Source organism: Cetorhinus maximus, chromosome 8 (assembly GCF_964194155.1).
Source record: "Cetorhinus maximus chromosome 8, sCetMax3.hap1.1, whole genome shotgun sequence".
NCBI lineage: Eukaryota > Metazoa > Chordata > Chondrichthyes > Lamniformes > Cetorhinidae > Cetorhinus > Cetorhinus maximus.
In genome coordinates, this window is record NC_135886.1 from 73,063,689 (window position 1) to 73,083,012 (window position 19,324).

Here is a 19,324-nt window from a genome sequence, read left to right on the forward strand (position 1 = left end):
AGGGTTGCTATGGCAACAGCATCTTCTCAAGTCCTGATCCCAGACATCAATTTGAACGAGGCCTTTGAAAATTTTACCTTAGATTTTTCAAGAGAAAAGAAATTACTCGAAAGCCTGGACTATCTTACAGGTAAGGATGTTAGAACAATGGTGAAGGTTTTCTTTGTATATTATTACCCTACAACACTCTTGGAACTAATTCCCACCCTCCACAGATTCCAACTTACTAATAACTACACAGTATCATCTTCACTTACACAAACTTCCATATAACAATTACAGTTGTCCTTGTCAAGCCCCACTGGCTTCCTATACCCCAGCAACTCATCTTCAGTATCGATGGGCAGAATTCTTAGGTAGTGGTGCGGATACGCACCCAACCCAATCGGACATGAAATCGCATGAGATGAGATTGGGCAAGCAACCCGTAACCTGCACCACATTAAATAAAAAACGTGAAGCATACTCAGGCCATTATGAAAAAAAATTATCTCATTTTGACAGTCCAAACAAATTAGCAGAACCTTCTCTGGTCTTCAACTGCAGACCAGTACACATAAACAAAACATTGCACAACAGAAGATGACCCGTAACCAGTCCCTTGTGTGCTCATGGTGCCTTAAACTTACGTTGCGAGTGCTACGTCTTGGTTGCCCCCCCTCCCCCCTCGCTGGCAGCGGCATTGGAGGCAGCGAGCTGACTCTGCTGTCTTGTTGGCCTTGATGACCTTTATGGTTGTCCTCTGGCCAACGGAGCCTGTGCTGGCCCCGCCTGGGAGGGAGTAGCCAGTGCCACGGCTGGCATCTCCCCATCATTGCAGCCTCATCAGATACCACGATCATTGGCGGAGGGACAGAGGAGTTGCTGCTGTCATCCAGAGCACCCTGAGAGGAGCCGCAGCGATGACAAACAGCTCATGCTCCAACATGAGGTCGTTCTGGACCTCCCTGCTCGCCACTGATGGACAGGGACCTAACTGGGTGCCTCATCCATCTCCAACACTGACACTGACCACCTGAGGTCAGTGCCTGTGTGAGGGCTTGCAGGTCTAAGCGCAACCCCAGGGACCCCTCATTCTGTCCCTGGGGCTGCCTCTCCATGAGATTCGCCACTCTCTCAATGGAGGAGGCAGTGCGCTCGCCCATGACGGTCAACGCAGTGCTCACACTTCGCATGGGCTCCTCCATAACAGAGACCATGACACACACCCTCATGGATCTCCGCCAGATCCTCCCACACAGCATCTGCCACCTAATGGATGACTCCAGAAGCTCATCATCTGCCTTCGATCCAGCAGTCCTCCGACTACCGCCACCCTGGGCACTCTTTGCCTCCGCCTGCACCTCAAGCGAGTGCGAAGTGCCCTCACCTCTGTGCATCTACATTCTAGCCACCGATCTAATGCCCACCAAGGTGCTGGCATCTGCGCTGGTTTTTGATTTAGTAAGTGGGTGTCACACAGATGCATGTGGAGCCTGGCAGTCCTCTGGCATCAGGGGTGGCTCTTCAGGGTCCTGGGTTTGGGTGCTTGGTGGCAAACCTAAGGGAGAACAGTGACATGTCATTAGTTTATGTCATCACACTGTCACTGTGCAAGCTAGACACCCTGGTGAGACAATGGAGATCTGCATCATGGTGCCATCATCTTTCAATGATCAATGGGGAATCCAGTTTTGAGGCTCCCATCAATGATGAGGCTACACAGGAATGTTTGCACCATCCGAAACTCTCACCTCTGTGCACTGCACTCTTACCTTCGTCTGACACCCCAACCCCTCCAGCCAGTTGACCTGAGGACCGCCTCTCCATCTCCATCCTGCTCGTACCTCGTTAGGATTAGGAGGTTTTGGGGGCCTTCGCTGGTCCAAGACCTTTCAATGTTGTTAAAGGCGGTCTTCTCCTGAAAGGACAGAGGAGCATGGATTACTCCACTCTCTACCTGCAGCGCCATTGCAGCCTGGCCAACCCCACCTGAGGAACACCTCACAGGGCACATCCGAGCCGTGGCCCTCGAGCCTCAAGGCACTCAGTCCAAGGTGCAGTGGCCTCCTCCTGCCATCGCTGGGGACAAGGTTGTCTCTCCTGCCAGCTACCTCCTCCAGGGGGACCACGAGGCACTCATCTGAAAACCAGAGGGCCGAGTGCCTACCAGACCCGCCCTCCTGCGTAGCGTCTGCAACCACATTTTATGCTACAGCTTCGTGGTCACAATGCTGAAGAGGTGTTCGCCGCTGGCAGCCTTCCAGGGGCTATCTGTGCCATTTTTAAACCGGCTGCTGGGTCGCCATTGGAACCGCTGTCCGACAGGCCCCCACCCCCACCCTGCCCTTCCCGACCATTGGGGAGCCGCATTTCACGCTGGCCAGACCTTAATTGGCCCACCAGTGTGAAATCGTGATCATGGGCGGCAGCCCATTTCCTGGCTGATCCTGGGCCCACACGTTGACCGAAAAATCCAGCCCTATGTCATCCTTTTCAAAGATCTCCATGGTCTCATTCCATCATAACCAATCTTGGTCAGCTGCACATCCATAAGTACTGGATAAATGTTTATTCTCCATACTTTGTCCCATGTCCCTTCCCCTGTGATTCATTCCCAAAATCTCTTTGCCTCCCACCTTCAAAACCTTCAGCTTTGGCATCTTTGCCACCGCCAAATTCTTTCTCCTCCTTTAGTTCCAATGTTATTCTATCCTATAAAGCATTTTGAGGTGTTTTCCATTTTAGAAATGTAAATTACTAGCGTTCAAAGGCTCACTTCATCAACCAGTTTTCTACAAAGTGACTCCTCTCAATATTGAATTTCACGATTGTTACTTGAGTCTTTCACACCATCAGGGAATGAAGAACAGGAGGAGTGAGAGGTTGATGGTGGAATGGGAGAGGAAAGAATAAAGGTCAAGGACATGGTAAAAATGAAGAGAAAAAAGAGGGTTAGGATATAACATTTTTTCTATGAAAACTTGGGAGCTTTGTTCATTAGAGGTTTGGGTTAGTGGGAACATACCTATAGGGGGTATGTGCACTCATAGTGAGGAGACAGAAACTCTACCTGTGTGGATTGATTGCACTTTGGTTTGGAAGCTCTTCAGCAAGGTAATAAATTTCCAACTGTTTCAGGTGCCCAGCTGACCAAAAATAAAAGCTAGGATTGAATGTTAATGGCTAAATCTCTGCCAATGTTACTTCTGTTCAAAGGGACTGACGTTACTCCTCTCAAGCAGTTATGAACTGACTTGCTACTGACATAATCCAGTTCACACATTGCTGGGCTCAGTAACTTCTCCCAATGAGCATCCTATGCTACTAACTTTATATCAATTGATATTAATCCATGGTGTGCACATCCATCAGTTTCAGTAATTATACATCTTGTGTTAAACCTGAGCTCATATTAATCTAGCTCACTCAAAGTGTTGGGTCTTCAGAGAACTGGATTAACTTTTTGGTCTAAAGACTCAAGGCATTCTCAACACTCAAGTATGTAATAAATACATTTAATGTTGACAAGAGCATAGTAGGCTTATATCCAGAGTGAAGTCTGTAAGGTAGATTACTACTCGATTGTGAACCTTACAGGTACTATAACCAACATAGGCACTGACCTGGCAAGAGATGATTGCAGCAGTCACTGTGGAAATAGTCTGAGGGGTTCAGTCTGGAGTTGCTAGTTCATTGAGCTTTGATGTTATATGATTATACAGCTGCTAACAAGGTGATACCAGATGGGCATTTCATCACCTCGCTGGCATCTATTCAGCATTGCACTATTAAAATTCCCAGTCTCTCACATGCCTTCAGGTAAAACAGGCTGTACACTGTTTATTATCTGAAAAGCACGGAGCAAGCTTAACTTGAGTTCCTCTTTGGATACAAAACATAGCTGAACCTGTTTCAATTCAACCTCATAGGAGTGACATATCCTTTTTATACTTTGAGCCTAAGACATTCATGAGATTGAATCCAAGCCTCAATCACCATTTAAATTCTCACATCTGACCTACTCATCCTATTTCTTATGTACTTTGCAATACCCCTTTCAGAGTTTTAAGTAGCATTTTAAAATTAGATTGTCTTAACCTTATCTCAGATGCTCGATTAATGCAAACATATGTTTGCTGGTTACTTTTACAATATTGCCATTCTGTCACATATATTATAATAATACTGACTTATTAAAATCTTCCTTTTTTGCATTTGCACTTTTAGTTCCCCCTCCATCCCCAACATGTGGAAATGCTGTGTAATTCAAAAATTCCAAATAGTTTTAAATATATATATAAAAATTATTGGAATACCCAACAAGTTGATTAGCTTACTTTTCCCTTTTAGATACCACTGCTCCAAGTAGGACCCTTCTCCAGAAAACCTGAAACTTTAGTCTATTTTTCCCTTTCAGTTTCTGACCAGACTGCTGTGTCCTGATTTTATTTCAGGTTTCCATATTTATGCTTTGTCATTATGTCCTTATTAATATAATTGTTTTTTCTACAGTTGCTGAAAGTAATACAGGTAGATGTTTCTTGCATTCTGATCTGTGCGCTGTCACCCCTAGATCCATCCCATGTACCCTTAGCAAAGTTTCTCATACATCAAAGCTATGCATAGTGACAGAACCTTTCAGGTGATCTATGGGCTGCCTTTCCACACAGAAAAAAAATTATAGTTTACCATTTACATTGAAGTCCCAGCCCTTGCCCTGATAATCTGGCAAAGACAGATAGATTTGTGTTGCAAAGCTTGGCCGAGTGATGGAGAGGGCCAAGTTTTAATAGATACTGACGTAGTTGATGAGGGAGGATAGTGGATGATGCTGTTTCACACAATTATCTTTCCACTTGTACCAATATAAAATCGATGTTAACCAAAGGAATCAAATTCAAAATTCAAATTCAACACATAGTTGTTTATAAAGATGAAGAGATAATAAGTAGGATAGTGAGGAGCTAGAATATGGGGAAAAAAACAACAGATAAGATACAGCAGGAAAGCAGGTGAAGAAAAGGGGTAAATTTAGATATAGTTCATTGTCTAGTTTAACTTAATTCCTTTCATGGCAATGGCACAAGCCTGGGTAAAGTCACCAACCTCCTATATAATTGAAACTGTGACTCCCTCCGCTTTTGTTTTTTTGTCCTACTCAACTTCCCTGCCTCTTCAATATTGTTGATCACTCCATTTCCTTCACCCCTTTTACATCATACGACGAGGGTGCATGCCATTTTAGGATTTGCATAAAGCCATCCACTAAAACGATTTCTTCCACTTTTCCTTTGCAGCGCCAAACCCTCCAAGCATTCGAGAAGAGCTCTGCACAGCATCTCATGACACCATCACTGTTCATTGGACCTCGGAAGATGAATTCAGCATTGCTTCCTATGAGCTGCAGTATACTATCTTCACAGGACAAGCAAACTTTATCAGTAAGTTTAAGAAAAATAATGGAAGTACAGTAAATCAGACATTTTTATAAGGATAAGATGGGCAAATTTTGTCAATGTTGCAGTTGGTCAACCCCAAAGTCCGTTAGTGACTTCTTTTTGACTTTTCTACCCACCCATTCCTCTCTGAGGGAGCTTTTGCTGGACCCTTTATTCATTTGTGCAGCTGATATTGAGAATTCAGTGAAGCAGAGAAAACTGAATCTACATCAGAACACTTATTTTTTAACCCCTTCATTGTCCATTGATTTTCCATTTCCTGCACATCCACCTCTTTCCCAATGGCATTGGTTTGTGTTAGGATATAGACCCAAGTACCTTTTGCCTTTCACATAGCCATTCTTCATGTGTGAGTGTACACTTGGAATCTCCAATACCCTCCAAGTTTGAAAAGCCTGTCAACAATCCCTATCTCGTCTTGACCCAATGTCAATAAATGCGCTACAAACAAGCGTCACTGGGTGGTAATCAGGACAGGGAACCCTAGCTGCTTGTTTTCCCTTCCAGTCTAGGAACACTGATAAACACTGATTGTGTCCCCTGCTGTGATCAGCACAGTTCACTGCTGAACCTGGTACTCATGATCTGCCTGAGTTTCTGATCATAATGGAGAGAAATGCCATCCTTCTGATGGGTATCAAACTGAAGTCCCAGCTGTTTTTTTTTCAACTATTTAAAAAATATTAAAGATCTTGCGCTGTTTAAAGAATAAGAATTCTACTGGTGTCCTGGTTCATTTGATTGCTGTTTGTGGACTTTGTGAATGTAAAATGACTGCCTAATTCAGATGCAAAACAACAGTTACTGCATCTCAAAATTCAGTGCTAAGAGTTTTAAACATTTTGGCATTAAAGAGCACTATAATAAGAAAACCAAAACGTTTTCCTCCCTTTTCCAGCTGTGCTGTTAGAGAACCCACCCTGTGCATTTTTACACAACAGACGACAATGTAACATTGCAGATTGGTAAAATATGGATTTGCACTTACTATACCTGTAACACAGAAATTTCCAAGTGTCAGCAGTACCGGAAAAGGGGGGAAGCCAATTGTATTAGGCTGCAATATGCTTTTGCCATTGCTAGCCTTTACAAACCTTTCCCTGACATCAGAGAAGGTCTTGGCCAGATTGGCAAACTTGGCACTATCTCTACTTATGCACAATCTGCAGGTAATCATGTGTTTTTGCAATATTTCCGAACTAGATATGCAAAACTACACATTGACTTTCACAGACAAGGCTATTCTGATCACTTCCTTGTATTTCTCATTGTTCATATCTCCCTGTCTCCTTTCATCTCATATCCTTCTTATCTGCTCCTGTTGTTTTTAAAAACGCTCTCCCAGGCCATTGATAAACTTGTATTTTCAAACTCCAACTGTCTAGTCTTTGACTCTCTCTTTCATAGATATTTCTGCAGCTGTCACTCTGCTCAATCTCTCACCAATGCCTTTGAGACTTCTACATTCAATAAAACCTTTACCCGCACCCACATTGCTCATTCCCCAATACAGACCAGCCATTGCCCCCTCAAGGCCAAAGGGCAGAGACTTGAAAGGATCTGGTGCACTACAAGTTTAGACATTCATTTCCACACCTTGTGGAACTGCATCAAGCGCTATTGGGAAATGCTCTCGTCCGTCAAAACCATTCACCACCCCAGGAGCATCCTGGAGAGCAGAGGTAACCTTCTGCTTCTTTTCTCCATTACCAACCTCTCCTTTGCCCTCTCCATTCTCACCTCCAGCGAGAAGCTCACAGATTTCTTTTTCACTAAGATCACGCCCACCTGTTCTGCTGCCTCTACTGCATCGCCACCAAATCAAAGTTCCCCAAGGTACCTGGCCTAGTCCTAAGTGCGCATCTTTCTCTAGTTTCCTATCTCTCTTGGTGCCATCTCCAAGACAATCCTGTCAGGGACCCACCACCTGCTGTCTCACTAATCTGCTGACCACCCAAAGTCCCTTCCTGGCACTCATGTTAGCTGGCATTGTGAAAGGTTCCTCTCCTCATGTAGTACCTTCCCCACCGACTTTAAAAACTGTTGTTATCACCTGCCTTGTTAAAAGATCCACCCTCGATCATTCTGCTCTTATAAATTACCAGCCCATCTCCAACCTCCAACTTCCCAAAACTGTTTGTTCCTGATGGTGGTCTCTTGGGTATCCTGCACTTCCTTCAGACCAGCACTGGTGGCCATTCCTTTAGCTGTCCAGGCGCTAATTTCAGAAATCCATCCCTAAACTTTACTCTCCTTCTTTGAGATCTGTCGCTGACCAAACTTTTACTCATCCCTCCCACTAAGTTGTTCTCTGGCTCAATGTCAAGTTTTGTTTGATTATGCTTCTGTGAAAAGTCTTGGGGCATTTTCCTACATCCAAGGTGCTTTATAGAGGCAAGCTATCATTAATTACAGTACTTCATTATAAATGAGATGGAATTTCCAGACAGGCTTAAAGGGTGCAAATAAATAAATCTTCAGGGTAGATGGTATTTATCCCAGAGTGCTAAAGCAACAGGGAGGAGGTTTGAGAGACACTGTTAGGCATTAGGAGGGAGTGTGCTATTGCTAACCCAACAGCTTTTTCCAATTCTCTGTCTCAATCTTGTCATGAGCAATTAGTGTTCTCTGCACTAACAAGATACTGGCCTAAGGCATTACTTTTTTATAGTGCCATTAGTTTTATGTTAAAAATATTCTAATTTTTTCAAATTAACCATTTTTGTTGCACAATATCAAGTCACGTAAAATGACTAGTAAGATCAATCCCCCTCTGCATTCCCCCGCCCCCCAACCCACTGGCAGTTCAGCTGCACACAGCTGGACCACAAGTGATTCTGGAGAGAGAAGTGTGTGTGTGGCAGGGCCTTATGAGCTTCGTGCAAGCAGTCTCCCACACACATGGAGCCTTCCCCCATCACAATCATCTCAATGTCCTGAGCATTTTCAGTGCTGCCTGCTGGGTTTCTCTCTCAGTTGTCTATCTGAGCTGACCTGCATCTCTGCCCACCCACTGATCACACTCCCATTCAGCACCTGTGCCCGCCCAACACGAGGCTCCGCCCACTTTCAATTTAAAAACCATGATCGTGGTCAAGTTTCTCGTAAACTCCCCCGTCCTTTCCCCTCCTCCAGTCATCCATGTCCTTTACCCCATCACTGTTGACCCCCTATGGCATCACCTTCCACCTCCCCACCATCACCTACCAACCCGAACCCTTGTCATTCCAGGATCTCCAGGTGAATGCATATGTTCCTTATCTTCCTGAGAATCCCAACCCAATCGACCTCCTCTTTCCCACTCCCAGGGTCCGTGTCTGCCACCGAGTCCCCACCACCCACCCTCACCATCCCATCTACTGCCACTGACACACCCTCATGCTCCCACCCTCCCAGCTCACTCTGCCTCTCCTCATACTCACCATTCCCTCCTACCAAGCCCACCCTCAGTTCTCTCCCAGGAGGCAGTCATTGATTCCAGAGACCCCTCCCTTACACATTCACCTGGACATTCTCCACCCTTACTCCCTCCTCCACCCTTACTCCTTCCTCCCGCCCCGGACTCCTTTCTCCACCGCTCCTGGACTCCTCCTACCCCACTGGACCCCTTCCCCCCTCTGAACTCCTTACTCTCCCCTGGACTTCTTCCTTCCCCCAGACTCCTTCCCCCCTCCAAAACCTTTCCCCCACCTCTGAACCCTTTCCCCCCCTCTGAACCCTTTTCCCGCCTCTGAACCCTTTCCCACCTCCTCCCAACCCTCACCCTTCTGAACCCTACCCCCCGAACCTTTTCCCCTTTCTAAACCCTTAACCCCCTCTAAACTCTTTCTCCCACTCCGAACTCCTTCCCCCCCTCCGAACTCCTTCCCCCCCTCCGAACTCCTTCCCCCCCTCCGAACTCCTTCCCCCCCTCCGAACTCCTTCCCCCCCTCCGAACTCCTTCCCTCCCTCCGAACTCCTTCCCCCCCTCCGAACTCCTTCCCCCCCTCCGAACTCCTCCCCTTACAGCTACCTCCCCACTTGCTGCATTCTCCCCCATTACACCCTCCTCCCACATACTCTCTCCTCCCCCCCAACCTCACCCACCTCTGACACCTTCGCCCTCCCCCTCCAATCTCACCCTCCCAACACCTTCATCCCCCCCTTCCTCCTTATCCCCTCCCTAGCCGTGCCAACCTCACCCCTCCCTGACACCTTCATCCCCCCCACTACCAACTTCACCCCCACCCCGGTACACCTTCCTCTCCCAGTCAAACCTAGACCACTTTCCTCTCCCACCCCCAGGTACACCTTCCTCTCCCATTCACAGCTGGACCTTCCTTTCCACCCCGCACCCCAGCCTCCCCGCCAATTATCTGTAGCAGCCCATGGCCAAGACCGTGGCCAGACCCGAGACACATCAACGGAGACCTCCCGTCTTCTGAGAGCTGCTTCGCAGCAGAGCCCAGTCCATGATAATCCACCCAGCATGTGATGCATGTATTCCTCCAGAGTCCAGTAGCTTTAGGTTCTCCAGCATCTTCTGCTCCTCGGATGTCTGCGATCTGAGCAAGGTCCTAACGGTAAGTCCCGACTCCTGCACATCACACTTGTCCAGATATGTTCTGGGCTGGCGTGTTTTCCCACCGACATAACAGAAAACCTGGTGTGGGGGGGACACTTCCAGTTGGGCCTTGCTTTGCATTCCATTAGGAGGATGCAAGCGGGTTCATGCCGGCCTCCAGCGGGATTGGCATTCTGCCATGGCGAACACCATCGGATGATCCCGCTGTGCTTTCACACCAGCGTGAAACCGATTTTTTGCCTTCTCGCCATATTGATCTGCCCCATCCACCCACCCTAACACCCGATGCCAACAGGGCCGGAAAGTTCCGGCCTGTATCCCTGGACAGTTCTTACAAGACTTAATGTTGTATCAGGATTTAAGAGCTCTTAATTGAGGAAAAAATTATTTACGCAGCATATTATTGTCATTTTCATCCCTGCTTTAATTCCAACAACAGACCCTGATCTCGCTCACAGTACATGTGCAGTACAATTCAGGAGGCAGCCATTTCTAGCAATATTTCAAGCAATCCTTAGCTGCTCTCAGGTAATGTTTTGCAACTTGGACAATTGCTAGCACAGCATTGTCTGCTGCAATCAAAGTCACTGCAGCCTTGAACTTTTTTGCCTCTGGCTCCTTCCTGGCAACCTCAGGGGATGTCAGTAACATCAGCCTGTCTGCAGTTCATGCATGCATTAAACAGGTGACTGATGCCATGTTTGCTATTTCAAACATTTTTCGTACTTTCCCCATAGACAAGCAGAAGCAACAGGAGAAGGCTGCGTGGTTCACACAGATTACAGGAATCCCACAAGTGCAAGTGTCACTGACTGCACTCACATCACCCTATTGGCTCCTTCACATGCCCTCATTGCCTTCGTGAATCATAGAGGCTTCCATCCTATTTATATTCCATTTATATGTAACTGTGGTCTGATCACCACAGCACATCACACAGGTCGGTGTCTGCTTTCCTGGCTGCTGCCATAATGCTTTTACTTGGCATCTAATCTGTGCCTCCTTATACCTTGTCCGCTAATTTATGCAACCTGTGACAATCACTCCCATACTGCTCTTCTGATCCTGCCAAAATGTTTTTTCTTGCACTGGGAATAAAAATCACAACATAATGCAATCATTTAAAAAGAAAAGTACATGAAAACATGGTGTGCAGGAACAACCATAGGGAGCTGAATTTTGATGCTAGCAGCTGTATCCAATTACTTGCTCCCACTCTGGGGATTGTCATGTTATATTTTAATTGATTATCAAGGGCTCATTTTCCTGCCCAAGCTCTAGTGCTGGAAAGGAGCAACATGTATCCAAAGTGCATCAGAGGCTTGTAGCTGTGGTAGGGCCACCAGAGTCAGTGCTTTCTGGCCACTAATGGACATCAGGAATTAGAAAACTGTAAGCTAAGTTAATGAGTATAAATTTCTCCACTGTCTTTAATTCTTCAGTCAATGGGATCCCAGGGAAAGTTTAGCAGAGTTTTCCTTGGAGAAGAGAAGGCTGAAAGGAGGTTTGATAGAGGTATTCAAAATCATGAGAGGCCTGGACAGTGTAGACTGGGGGAAACTGTTCCCACACACGAAAGGATCGAGGACGAGAGGCCACAGATTTAAAGTAATTTGCAAAGGAAACAAAAGCGATAAGAGAAAAAGCTTTTTCACCCAGCAAGGGGTTAAGATCTAGAATGCACTGCCTGAGAGTGTGGTGGAGACAGAGCCAACTGAAGATTCAAAAGGGAACTAGACTATTATTTGAAAAGGAAGAATGTGGAATATCATGGGGGGAAAGTGGGAGAATGACACTAAGTAAATTGCTCATTCGAGAACTGGTGCAGATACAATGGGCTAAATGACCTTCTTCTGTGCTGTAAAAATCCTGTGATTCCACTAGGCTTGCGTGCGCTGGCACATCTAGGAAACATTGCTCCTTGGGAAAAATAATGAGGCTGGATGTCAGGAATGACCTCACTAACCTCCTTTGTATTGGTACCTTGAGCCTGTTTCTGTTACAGGTGCAAGCACAAAAGCAGAAAAGCCCCGAGGCTACATTGAAGGGGAGGAGATCTGGAGAAACAGTCTCCACCCTTCTTTTCTAACCTTTATAGCCAGGCAAATAAGTATTTTCAAAGGACAAGGGTCTGGCAGATTGTTTTTTTCTTGTTAACATTAATGGCTGTATTACAGATAATGTGGGCTGCCTTCCAGTTACTGCAGGGTGAAAAAGCATCCTCACCAAGATACCTTAAACAAACTCAAAACAGCTGTCAAATTTACTGAGCGTAGCCAGACTGTGCAACTCCTGTGTATTTGAATGTGTATACTTTTTAAAATTAAGGATAATTCACTACCACTCCCATCAGACTTCTCATTTTATCTCCAACTCTTGAAAATTTCACAAGTGCATTGACAAGTATGCTCATATAAAGCCAGTTAATTGCAGTTGCATCAAGAGCATCTCAATAAAAAACCATTGAAGGAAATAAAGATTCTCATAGACAGCACACAGGCATGCTGGGGAACATTTCTTTATGGAAAAATAAAAGTTTAACATAGCAACTGATTTGTTCAATATGATTTCTTTCAATAACAGCAGCTTACACTGATCTTGTAGAAACATGTCCCAAGGTGCTTCATAGAGGTGTAATCAGCCAAAAATGGATGTAGAAACAAAGAAGGAGATATTAAAAGTGATTACTAAGCTTGATCAAGGTTTTAAAGAAGGCCTTAAAAGGAGAAAGGGGTGAATGGAGCAAAGCGATTTAAGGAGGGAATTCCAGAATGTGAAGCTTAAATGTCTAAAGGCACAGTCACCAACCATGGGTGAAAGAAAGAGGGTAGTGGGGATGGACAAGAGGACAAAGCCGGAGAATTGGAGATCTGTGTGTGTGGTGTGGGAATGGGGTTAGGTTGAGGCTGGAGGAAGTTATAAAGAGAGATGAAGAAAGCAAGGTTATAAAGTGGTGTAAAGATGAGAATGAAAATTTTGAATTGGAGGTGTTGGGGGATTAGAAGCCAACGCAGGTCAGCAGTGATGGATTAGTACATTTTGGTGTGGAAAAGGATACAAGCAATACAGCAATGCATACGGTGAGGCTCAAAGGGTGAAAAGTGGGAGGCCAACCAGGAAAGCATTGGAATAAGTGTCTGGAGGAGACCAAGAGATGGGTAAGCTTAGGCTAAGGCAAGGGAAGAAGTGACCATATTGTAGAATTTGAAGTAGGTGATCATTGTGATGGAGGGCACATGGAGCTGGAACCTCTGCTCGGGGCTGGAACCTCTGCTTGGGGTTGGAAGCTCTGCTCGGGGTTGGAAAGTAACACAAGATTAGGAACAGTCTGTTTCAAAATGAGTGATTGGGGCGGGCGGGGTGGGGGGGTTACCATTGGTAATACAATGGACTAATTAGTTGCTAGGGGCTTCAATATTTAACAGGAGGAAATGGCAGCTTATCCACAACTGGATGTTGAATAAACAGTCTAAGAACACAAAAGCGAAGATAAGATGTTAAAAGAGATGGGGGCATCAGTGTACATGTGGAATCTGACAGCTGACTTGTAGACAACGGGCCGGATTTTCCCTTTTGAGGTGGGGATAGGGACACAGGCAATTTCTCGACTTTGTGGTCTTGCCTCCTGAGTGCCCACCCACTGTACTTTCCCCTCTCCAAATCAGGCAGACTGGAGTCGGGACCACAGTTTCCCAAGGTGGGGTGGAGGCAAAAACAAGGCAGAAACAAAGACAGAGGCGGCCAGTTAGAAGGCCCATCTCCATTTGCTGGGACATTGGCCCAGTTCTGTAGATGTGTGTGAGGCACATTAACCCTCAACCCCCCCCAACCCTTTTCACCCACCCCTTATTCCCCATGCTGCCCCTCCTACATGACCCTCTATAATCCCTCCAAATCCCACATACTCCTCCATATCTCCCCTTGGTCCCCTCACCCACTAACCCTCCGATGCTCATTCACCCAGTATCCACTATGTACAGAACCCTTGAGCCCGATAATAACATTGGGAAGTCTTTGAGATGCTGATTAAACTGTCAAGATAAACAAAGACTCATTCAAAAACTACTTCAAAGAATATAATCCGATTATGTGGTCATAAAACTGTAAAGATCTCACAATCTCCTTGAAAGCTGGAGCACCAACCCCTGCTGGATTGAATCCATCGGTGGAATTTAATGCTCCCAGGGAGGCAAGTTCCGGGGGGTGTTGGGGGGTGCTTTTGATTGAGTGGAAGGGCCGAGAGTGGGAATCCCACCACCTTCCCTGCCATCCCATCCAGGCAAATCGCTATTGGGCTTGATTGCGGCCTTCAGGAGGGCGGAGGGGTGTGCTTCTTTAAAGGCCAGATTGAGGGACCTAGCATTGGAATGAAGGCGCACTGAGGACCACCCCCTGCCCCTTCCTCCATTTCCCCCTCACCTCTTTGCCCACGACCCCTGTCGTGCCTTCACTTACCTTTCACCAGCGAACCCTAGTGAAAGTCCCAAGTGTATTGCCGGCAGCCTCCATTGCTGCTGGTGTTGTTGTCGGTAATGGAGTGCTGCCAGCCTCTGATTGGCCAGCAGTTCTCAGGTGGGATTTCTGCCCCCCTGGGCAAAGTGCAGCAATTAAGTGTCCCCTGTGGAGCTTGGAGCCTGGGCAGCAGGGATCGCTTGCCAATTAGGGACTTCAGAAGCCTTTTCCGCTTTCACAATGTTAGTCAGTTTAATGACCACTTACCTTAAGAACAAACCCCAATTATTAATCACTATTAAAAACATATTTAATTATCATACACCATTACTTTATGACATTGTGAAGTTGTCAGCACCTTTTGAACTTAACCTGTCAAAAGGTTCCCAACTCCAGACTTAGGTTCCCCATGATTCACAACTCCCCTGAACTCCTTGCTGTACCAAGTCGCCTTCAAAAGCCAACTCAACTCCATGAAAATTGCGGGGAGTCTAAAATGTCCATCTCCGCAATGGAGCTGGCCAGGGCAAGAGTGCTGTGTGCTGGCTGGTGACCCACCCTCTTGCTAATGCTGATCAAAATAGTCAGCGGCAGAATGGGGGTGGGACCTCTGCTTCTGGGACTCACCGCCTTCACTTCCGCCGGCTTGATGTGGCCTTGCCCCGCGTCAGGACTGGAAAACCTGGCCCAATGTAACCAGACAGCATGGAGATGATGGAGAAAGAGAAGGGCGCCAAGGATAGACCTTTAGGGGACTCCAAATGTACTAGACAAACACTAACTAAACACACCTGTAACTGTAACTCTCAAACATCATCAATTCAATAAAAATCTTCTACCTCAAGTTTGTGTATAATTAATGGTGCAAGAAAGTAACATCTGATGGATTAGTCCTGACAGGTTCCTGTCCTGTCCTCCAAATGAACTGATTGATAGATAGTGACAACTTTCACTTCCAGTGCAAAAGGCTGAGTTTCTTGTGAAACAGTAACAAGCTGTCCCATGGGTTGAAACGCTGTCAGCTTAAAACAATCCCTCTTTTCTTACTGTGCACATATTTAGTATCCTGTACCTTATCTCAGCATGCCAGCCCGTGTGCTTAGTGAATGTCTTTCATTTCATCAACTTACTCCAGGAATCCTATTATATAAGGCTAGAACTGGTTCTGAATAAATAACTATTCATTGAATCTTCTAAGAGGGGAAAGTAAAACTAAAAGGAATACTTGCGGCCAAAAAACTCAATCTTTCTTTTGAATAAAGCAAGTTACCTACCTATTAAAAGGTACCTCTATTTTTGTATTAGGTCTTCCACCTTATTCCTTGTCAGCCTCCCAAACCTCTTGGATATGGCAGATTTGGAGTTGGCTACGTACCTCTGAAATATCTTTACTGATTTCAGTAGGAACCCAGGGACAAATGTAGAGTGATCTCTCAAAAGGTGAATTGGATCATTTTTGATGGAGGATGTGACTGTGGAGTAAAAAATATGAAATGTATTATTGTGGTTTTGTTTTATCTTTGGGACAAGCCAGATGAACTGCTGTTCATTCTTTTTAATCCTGTATATTTGCAAGTTCCTATGTACCTGACTGCAGGAAAACGACCTTGTGAGTGTACATTCTGTGCTATGAGAGAGTTCCAGGACACTTTCCGTATCTAGGATAACCATATGTGTAGGAAGTGCCGAGCAGGGTTTCAGAGCTTGAACAACAGCTGGCGTCACTGTGGAGCATCTGTGAGGTTGAGAGCTTTGTGCATAACACATTTATGGATGTCACTGACCCACAGTTTAAGAGTATGCAGGGAGAGAGGGAATGAGGGACTACCAGGCAGTCAAGAAGAAACAGGCAGGTAGTGCAGGAGTCTCCTAAGTGCATCTAACTTTACAACCAGTGTTCAGCTCTGAATGCTAATGAAAGTGAAAGTTCATCTGGGGAGTGCAGCCATAGCCAAGTCCTTGGCACCACAGTTGGCTCAGCTGTACAGGAGCCACAAAGAAGTCTGGAAGGGCAAGGCAATAGTGATAGGAGATCGACAGTTAGGGGAACAGACAGGTGTTTTTGCAGCCGCAGATGTAAATCCAGGATGGTATGTTGCAATCCTGGTGTCAGGGTCAAGGATGTCACTGGAACTCCCTGAGGGGGGAGGGTGAAGAGCCAGTAGTCATAGTCCATATCATGTCCATACAATGACATAGGTAGAAAGAGAGATGTGGTCTTACACTCAGAATTCAGGGAGCTAGGCAAGAAATTAGCAAATAGACTTCAAAATATTAATCTTCTGATTACTCCTGGTACCATGCGAATGAGTATAGAGATAGGAGGATAAAGCAGGGGAATGTGTGACTGAAAAAATGATGCTGAAGGGAGGGCCTTGGATTCCTGGGACATTGGGACCAGCTCTAAACAGAGCCAGGACCAAAATTTCCTTGCGGGGCAATTTGCTAGTGCTATTGGGGAGGGTTAAGCTAACTTGGCAGGGGTGTGGTAAACTAGAGAGGAATACCAAGATGCACATAATACTGGGAAAGACAGATAGCACTACAGTAGGAAACAGGCAGTTATTAACAGGGTTCAGAGTAAAGAAGGAAGTAATAAAGAGCAGGATTATCCAGTCCTGCTGGCGGTGGGGAGGGGCGATGGTGGGGACAATTCAGCGTGAGGGGCAAAAATTGGTTTCACGCTGGTGTGAAATCACAACAGGATCATCTGATGGTATCCACCATGGCGGAACATGAATCCCACTGCAGGCCAGCGTCAACCCGATTTGCATCCTGGTAGTGGGATGCAAAGTAAGGACGAACCGGAACCGTCCCCCCATGCCTGCTTTGCCATTACATTGGCAGGAAAACACACCAGCCCAGAACACGTCTGGACAAATGTGACTTGCAGAAGTCGGGACTTACTGTTAGGGCCTTGCTCAGATCGCGGACACCCGAGGAGATGATCCTGGAGCCCTACAGGTACCTGATGCTGGAGGAACACATGTATCGCATGCTGGGACATGGACATGGTTCCGCTGTGAAGCAGCTCTCGGAAGGTGGGAGGTCTCCATTGATGCTTCGGGTCTGCTTTGAAACATCATGATCTTGGCCATGGGATACGGATGATCGGCGAGAGGGGTGCGGGAGTGGAAGGTCTAGCTATGTGAGGGAGAGGAAGGTGTACCGTGGGGTGGTGGGAGAGGAATATCTAGGTGAGACTGAGAGAGGAAGGTGTATCTTAGAACCATAGAAAAGTTACGGTGCAGAAAGAAGCTATTCAGCCCATCATATCTATGCTAGCTAGAAAAAGATGAAAGAAACTGGCCACTTATTTTAATCCCATTTTCCGGCACCTGGTCCATAGCCTTTCAGGTTACAGTGCTTCAGATGCAGATCCAAATACCTTCTAAATGAGTTGAGCATCTCAGCCTCAACCACTGATTTAGGCAGTGAATTCTAGATGCCCACCACCCTCTGCGTGAAAAGGTTTTTCTTCATGTCCCCTCTAATCCTTTTACCAATCACCTTAAATCTATGCCCCCTGGTAATTGACCTGTCAGCTAGGGGAAATAAGTCTTTACTGTCTACCCTATCTAGGCCTCTCATAATTTTGTATACCTCAATTAGGTCACCCCTCAGCCTCCTCTGTTCTAAGGAAAACAACCCTAGCCAATCCAATCTCTCCTCATAGCTGCAATTTTCCTTCTTGTAAATCTCCTCTGCACTCTCTCCAGAGCAATTATGTCCTTCCTGTAATGTGGTGACCAGAACTGTACATAAAATTCCAGCTGCGGCCTAACCAGCGTTTTATACAGTTCCATCATTACATCCCTGCTTTTGTATTCAATACCTTGTCCAATAAAGGAAAGCATTCCATATGCTTTCTTTACCACCTTATCCATTGTCCTGCCACCTATGTACTCCATGTCTCTCACTTCCTCAACCCCTCTCAATATCCTCCCATTTATTGAGTATTTCCTTGCTTTGTTTGCCCTCCCCAGGTGCATTACCTCACACTTTTCCATATTGAATTCCATTTGCTACTGTTCTGCTCACTCAGCCAAACTATTGATATTATCCTATACTACAGCTATCCTCTTCACTTTCAACTACCTGGCCAATTTTTGTGTCATCTGCAAATTTCCCAATCATACCTCCCACATTATGTCCAAATCATTAATATATACAACAAACAGCAAAGGCCCCAACACTGAACCCTGTGGAACGCCAATGGAAACCCTTTTCCATTTGCAAAAACATCCATCGACTGTTACCCTTTGTTTCCTGTCACTGAGCCAATTTTGGATCCAACTTGCCACCTCCTCCTGTATCCTATGGGATCTCACTTTTCTGACCAGTCTGTCATGTGGGACCTTGTCAAATGCTTTACTAAAATCCATGTAGACAACATCCACTGCACTGCCCTCATCAATCCTCCCTGTTACTTCCCTAAAAAATTCTATTAAGTTAGTAAGACACAATCTTCCCCTAATAAAACCATACTGACTGTCCCTTGTCAATCCGCGCCTTCCTAAGTGACAGTTTATTCTGTCTCTCAGAATTGATTCCAATAGTTTGCCCACCACTGAAGTCAGACTGACCAGTCTATAATTTTCTGGCCTATCCCTTGCACCCTTTTTAAATAATGGTACAATATTTGCAGACCTCCAATCCTCTGGTACCTCATTGTATCTAATGAGAATTGGAAAATGATCTTCAGAGCATCTACTATTTCCTCCCTGGCTTCCGTTAACAGCCGGGGATACATTCCATTCGGCCCTGGTGACTTATCTGCCTTCAAAGATGTCAGTCACTCCAGTACTTTCTCTCTCACTATGCTTATTATATCTAATGTTTCACACTCCCCCTCATTGACTAGAAT

The 19,324-nt window shown here is 45.8% G+C and overlaps 1 protein-coding gene across 3 annotated transcripts in view; it reads left to right on the forward strand.

The window, feature by feature from the left end:
• Positions 1 to 19,324, forward strand: part of mid2 (midline 2) — a 274,644-nt gene that overhangs the window by 234,758 nt on the left and 20,562 nt on the right. For all 3 annotated transcript variants that reach the window (XM_078547035.1, XM_078547034.1, XM_078547036.1), the window contains exons 6-7: positions 3 to 130; positions 5,280 to 5,423. In XM_078547035.1, the coding sequence (XP_078403161.1) occupies positions 3 to 130; positions 5,280 to 5,423 (272 nt within the window). The remainder of the gene's footprint in view (positions 1 to 2; positions 131 to 5,279; positions 5,424 to 19,324) is intronic.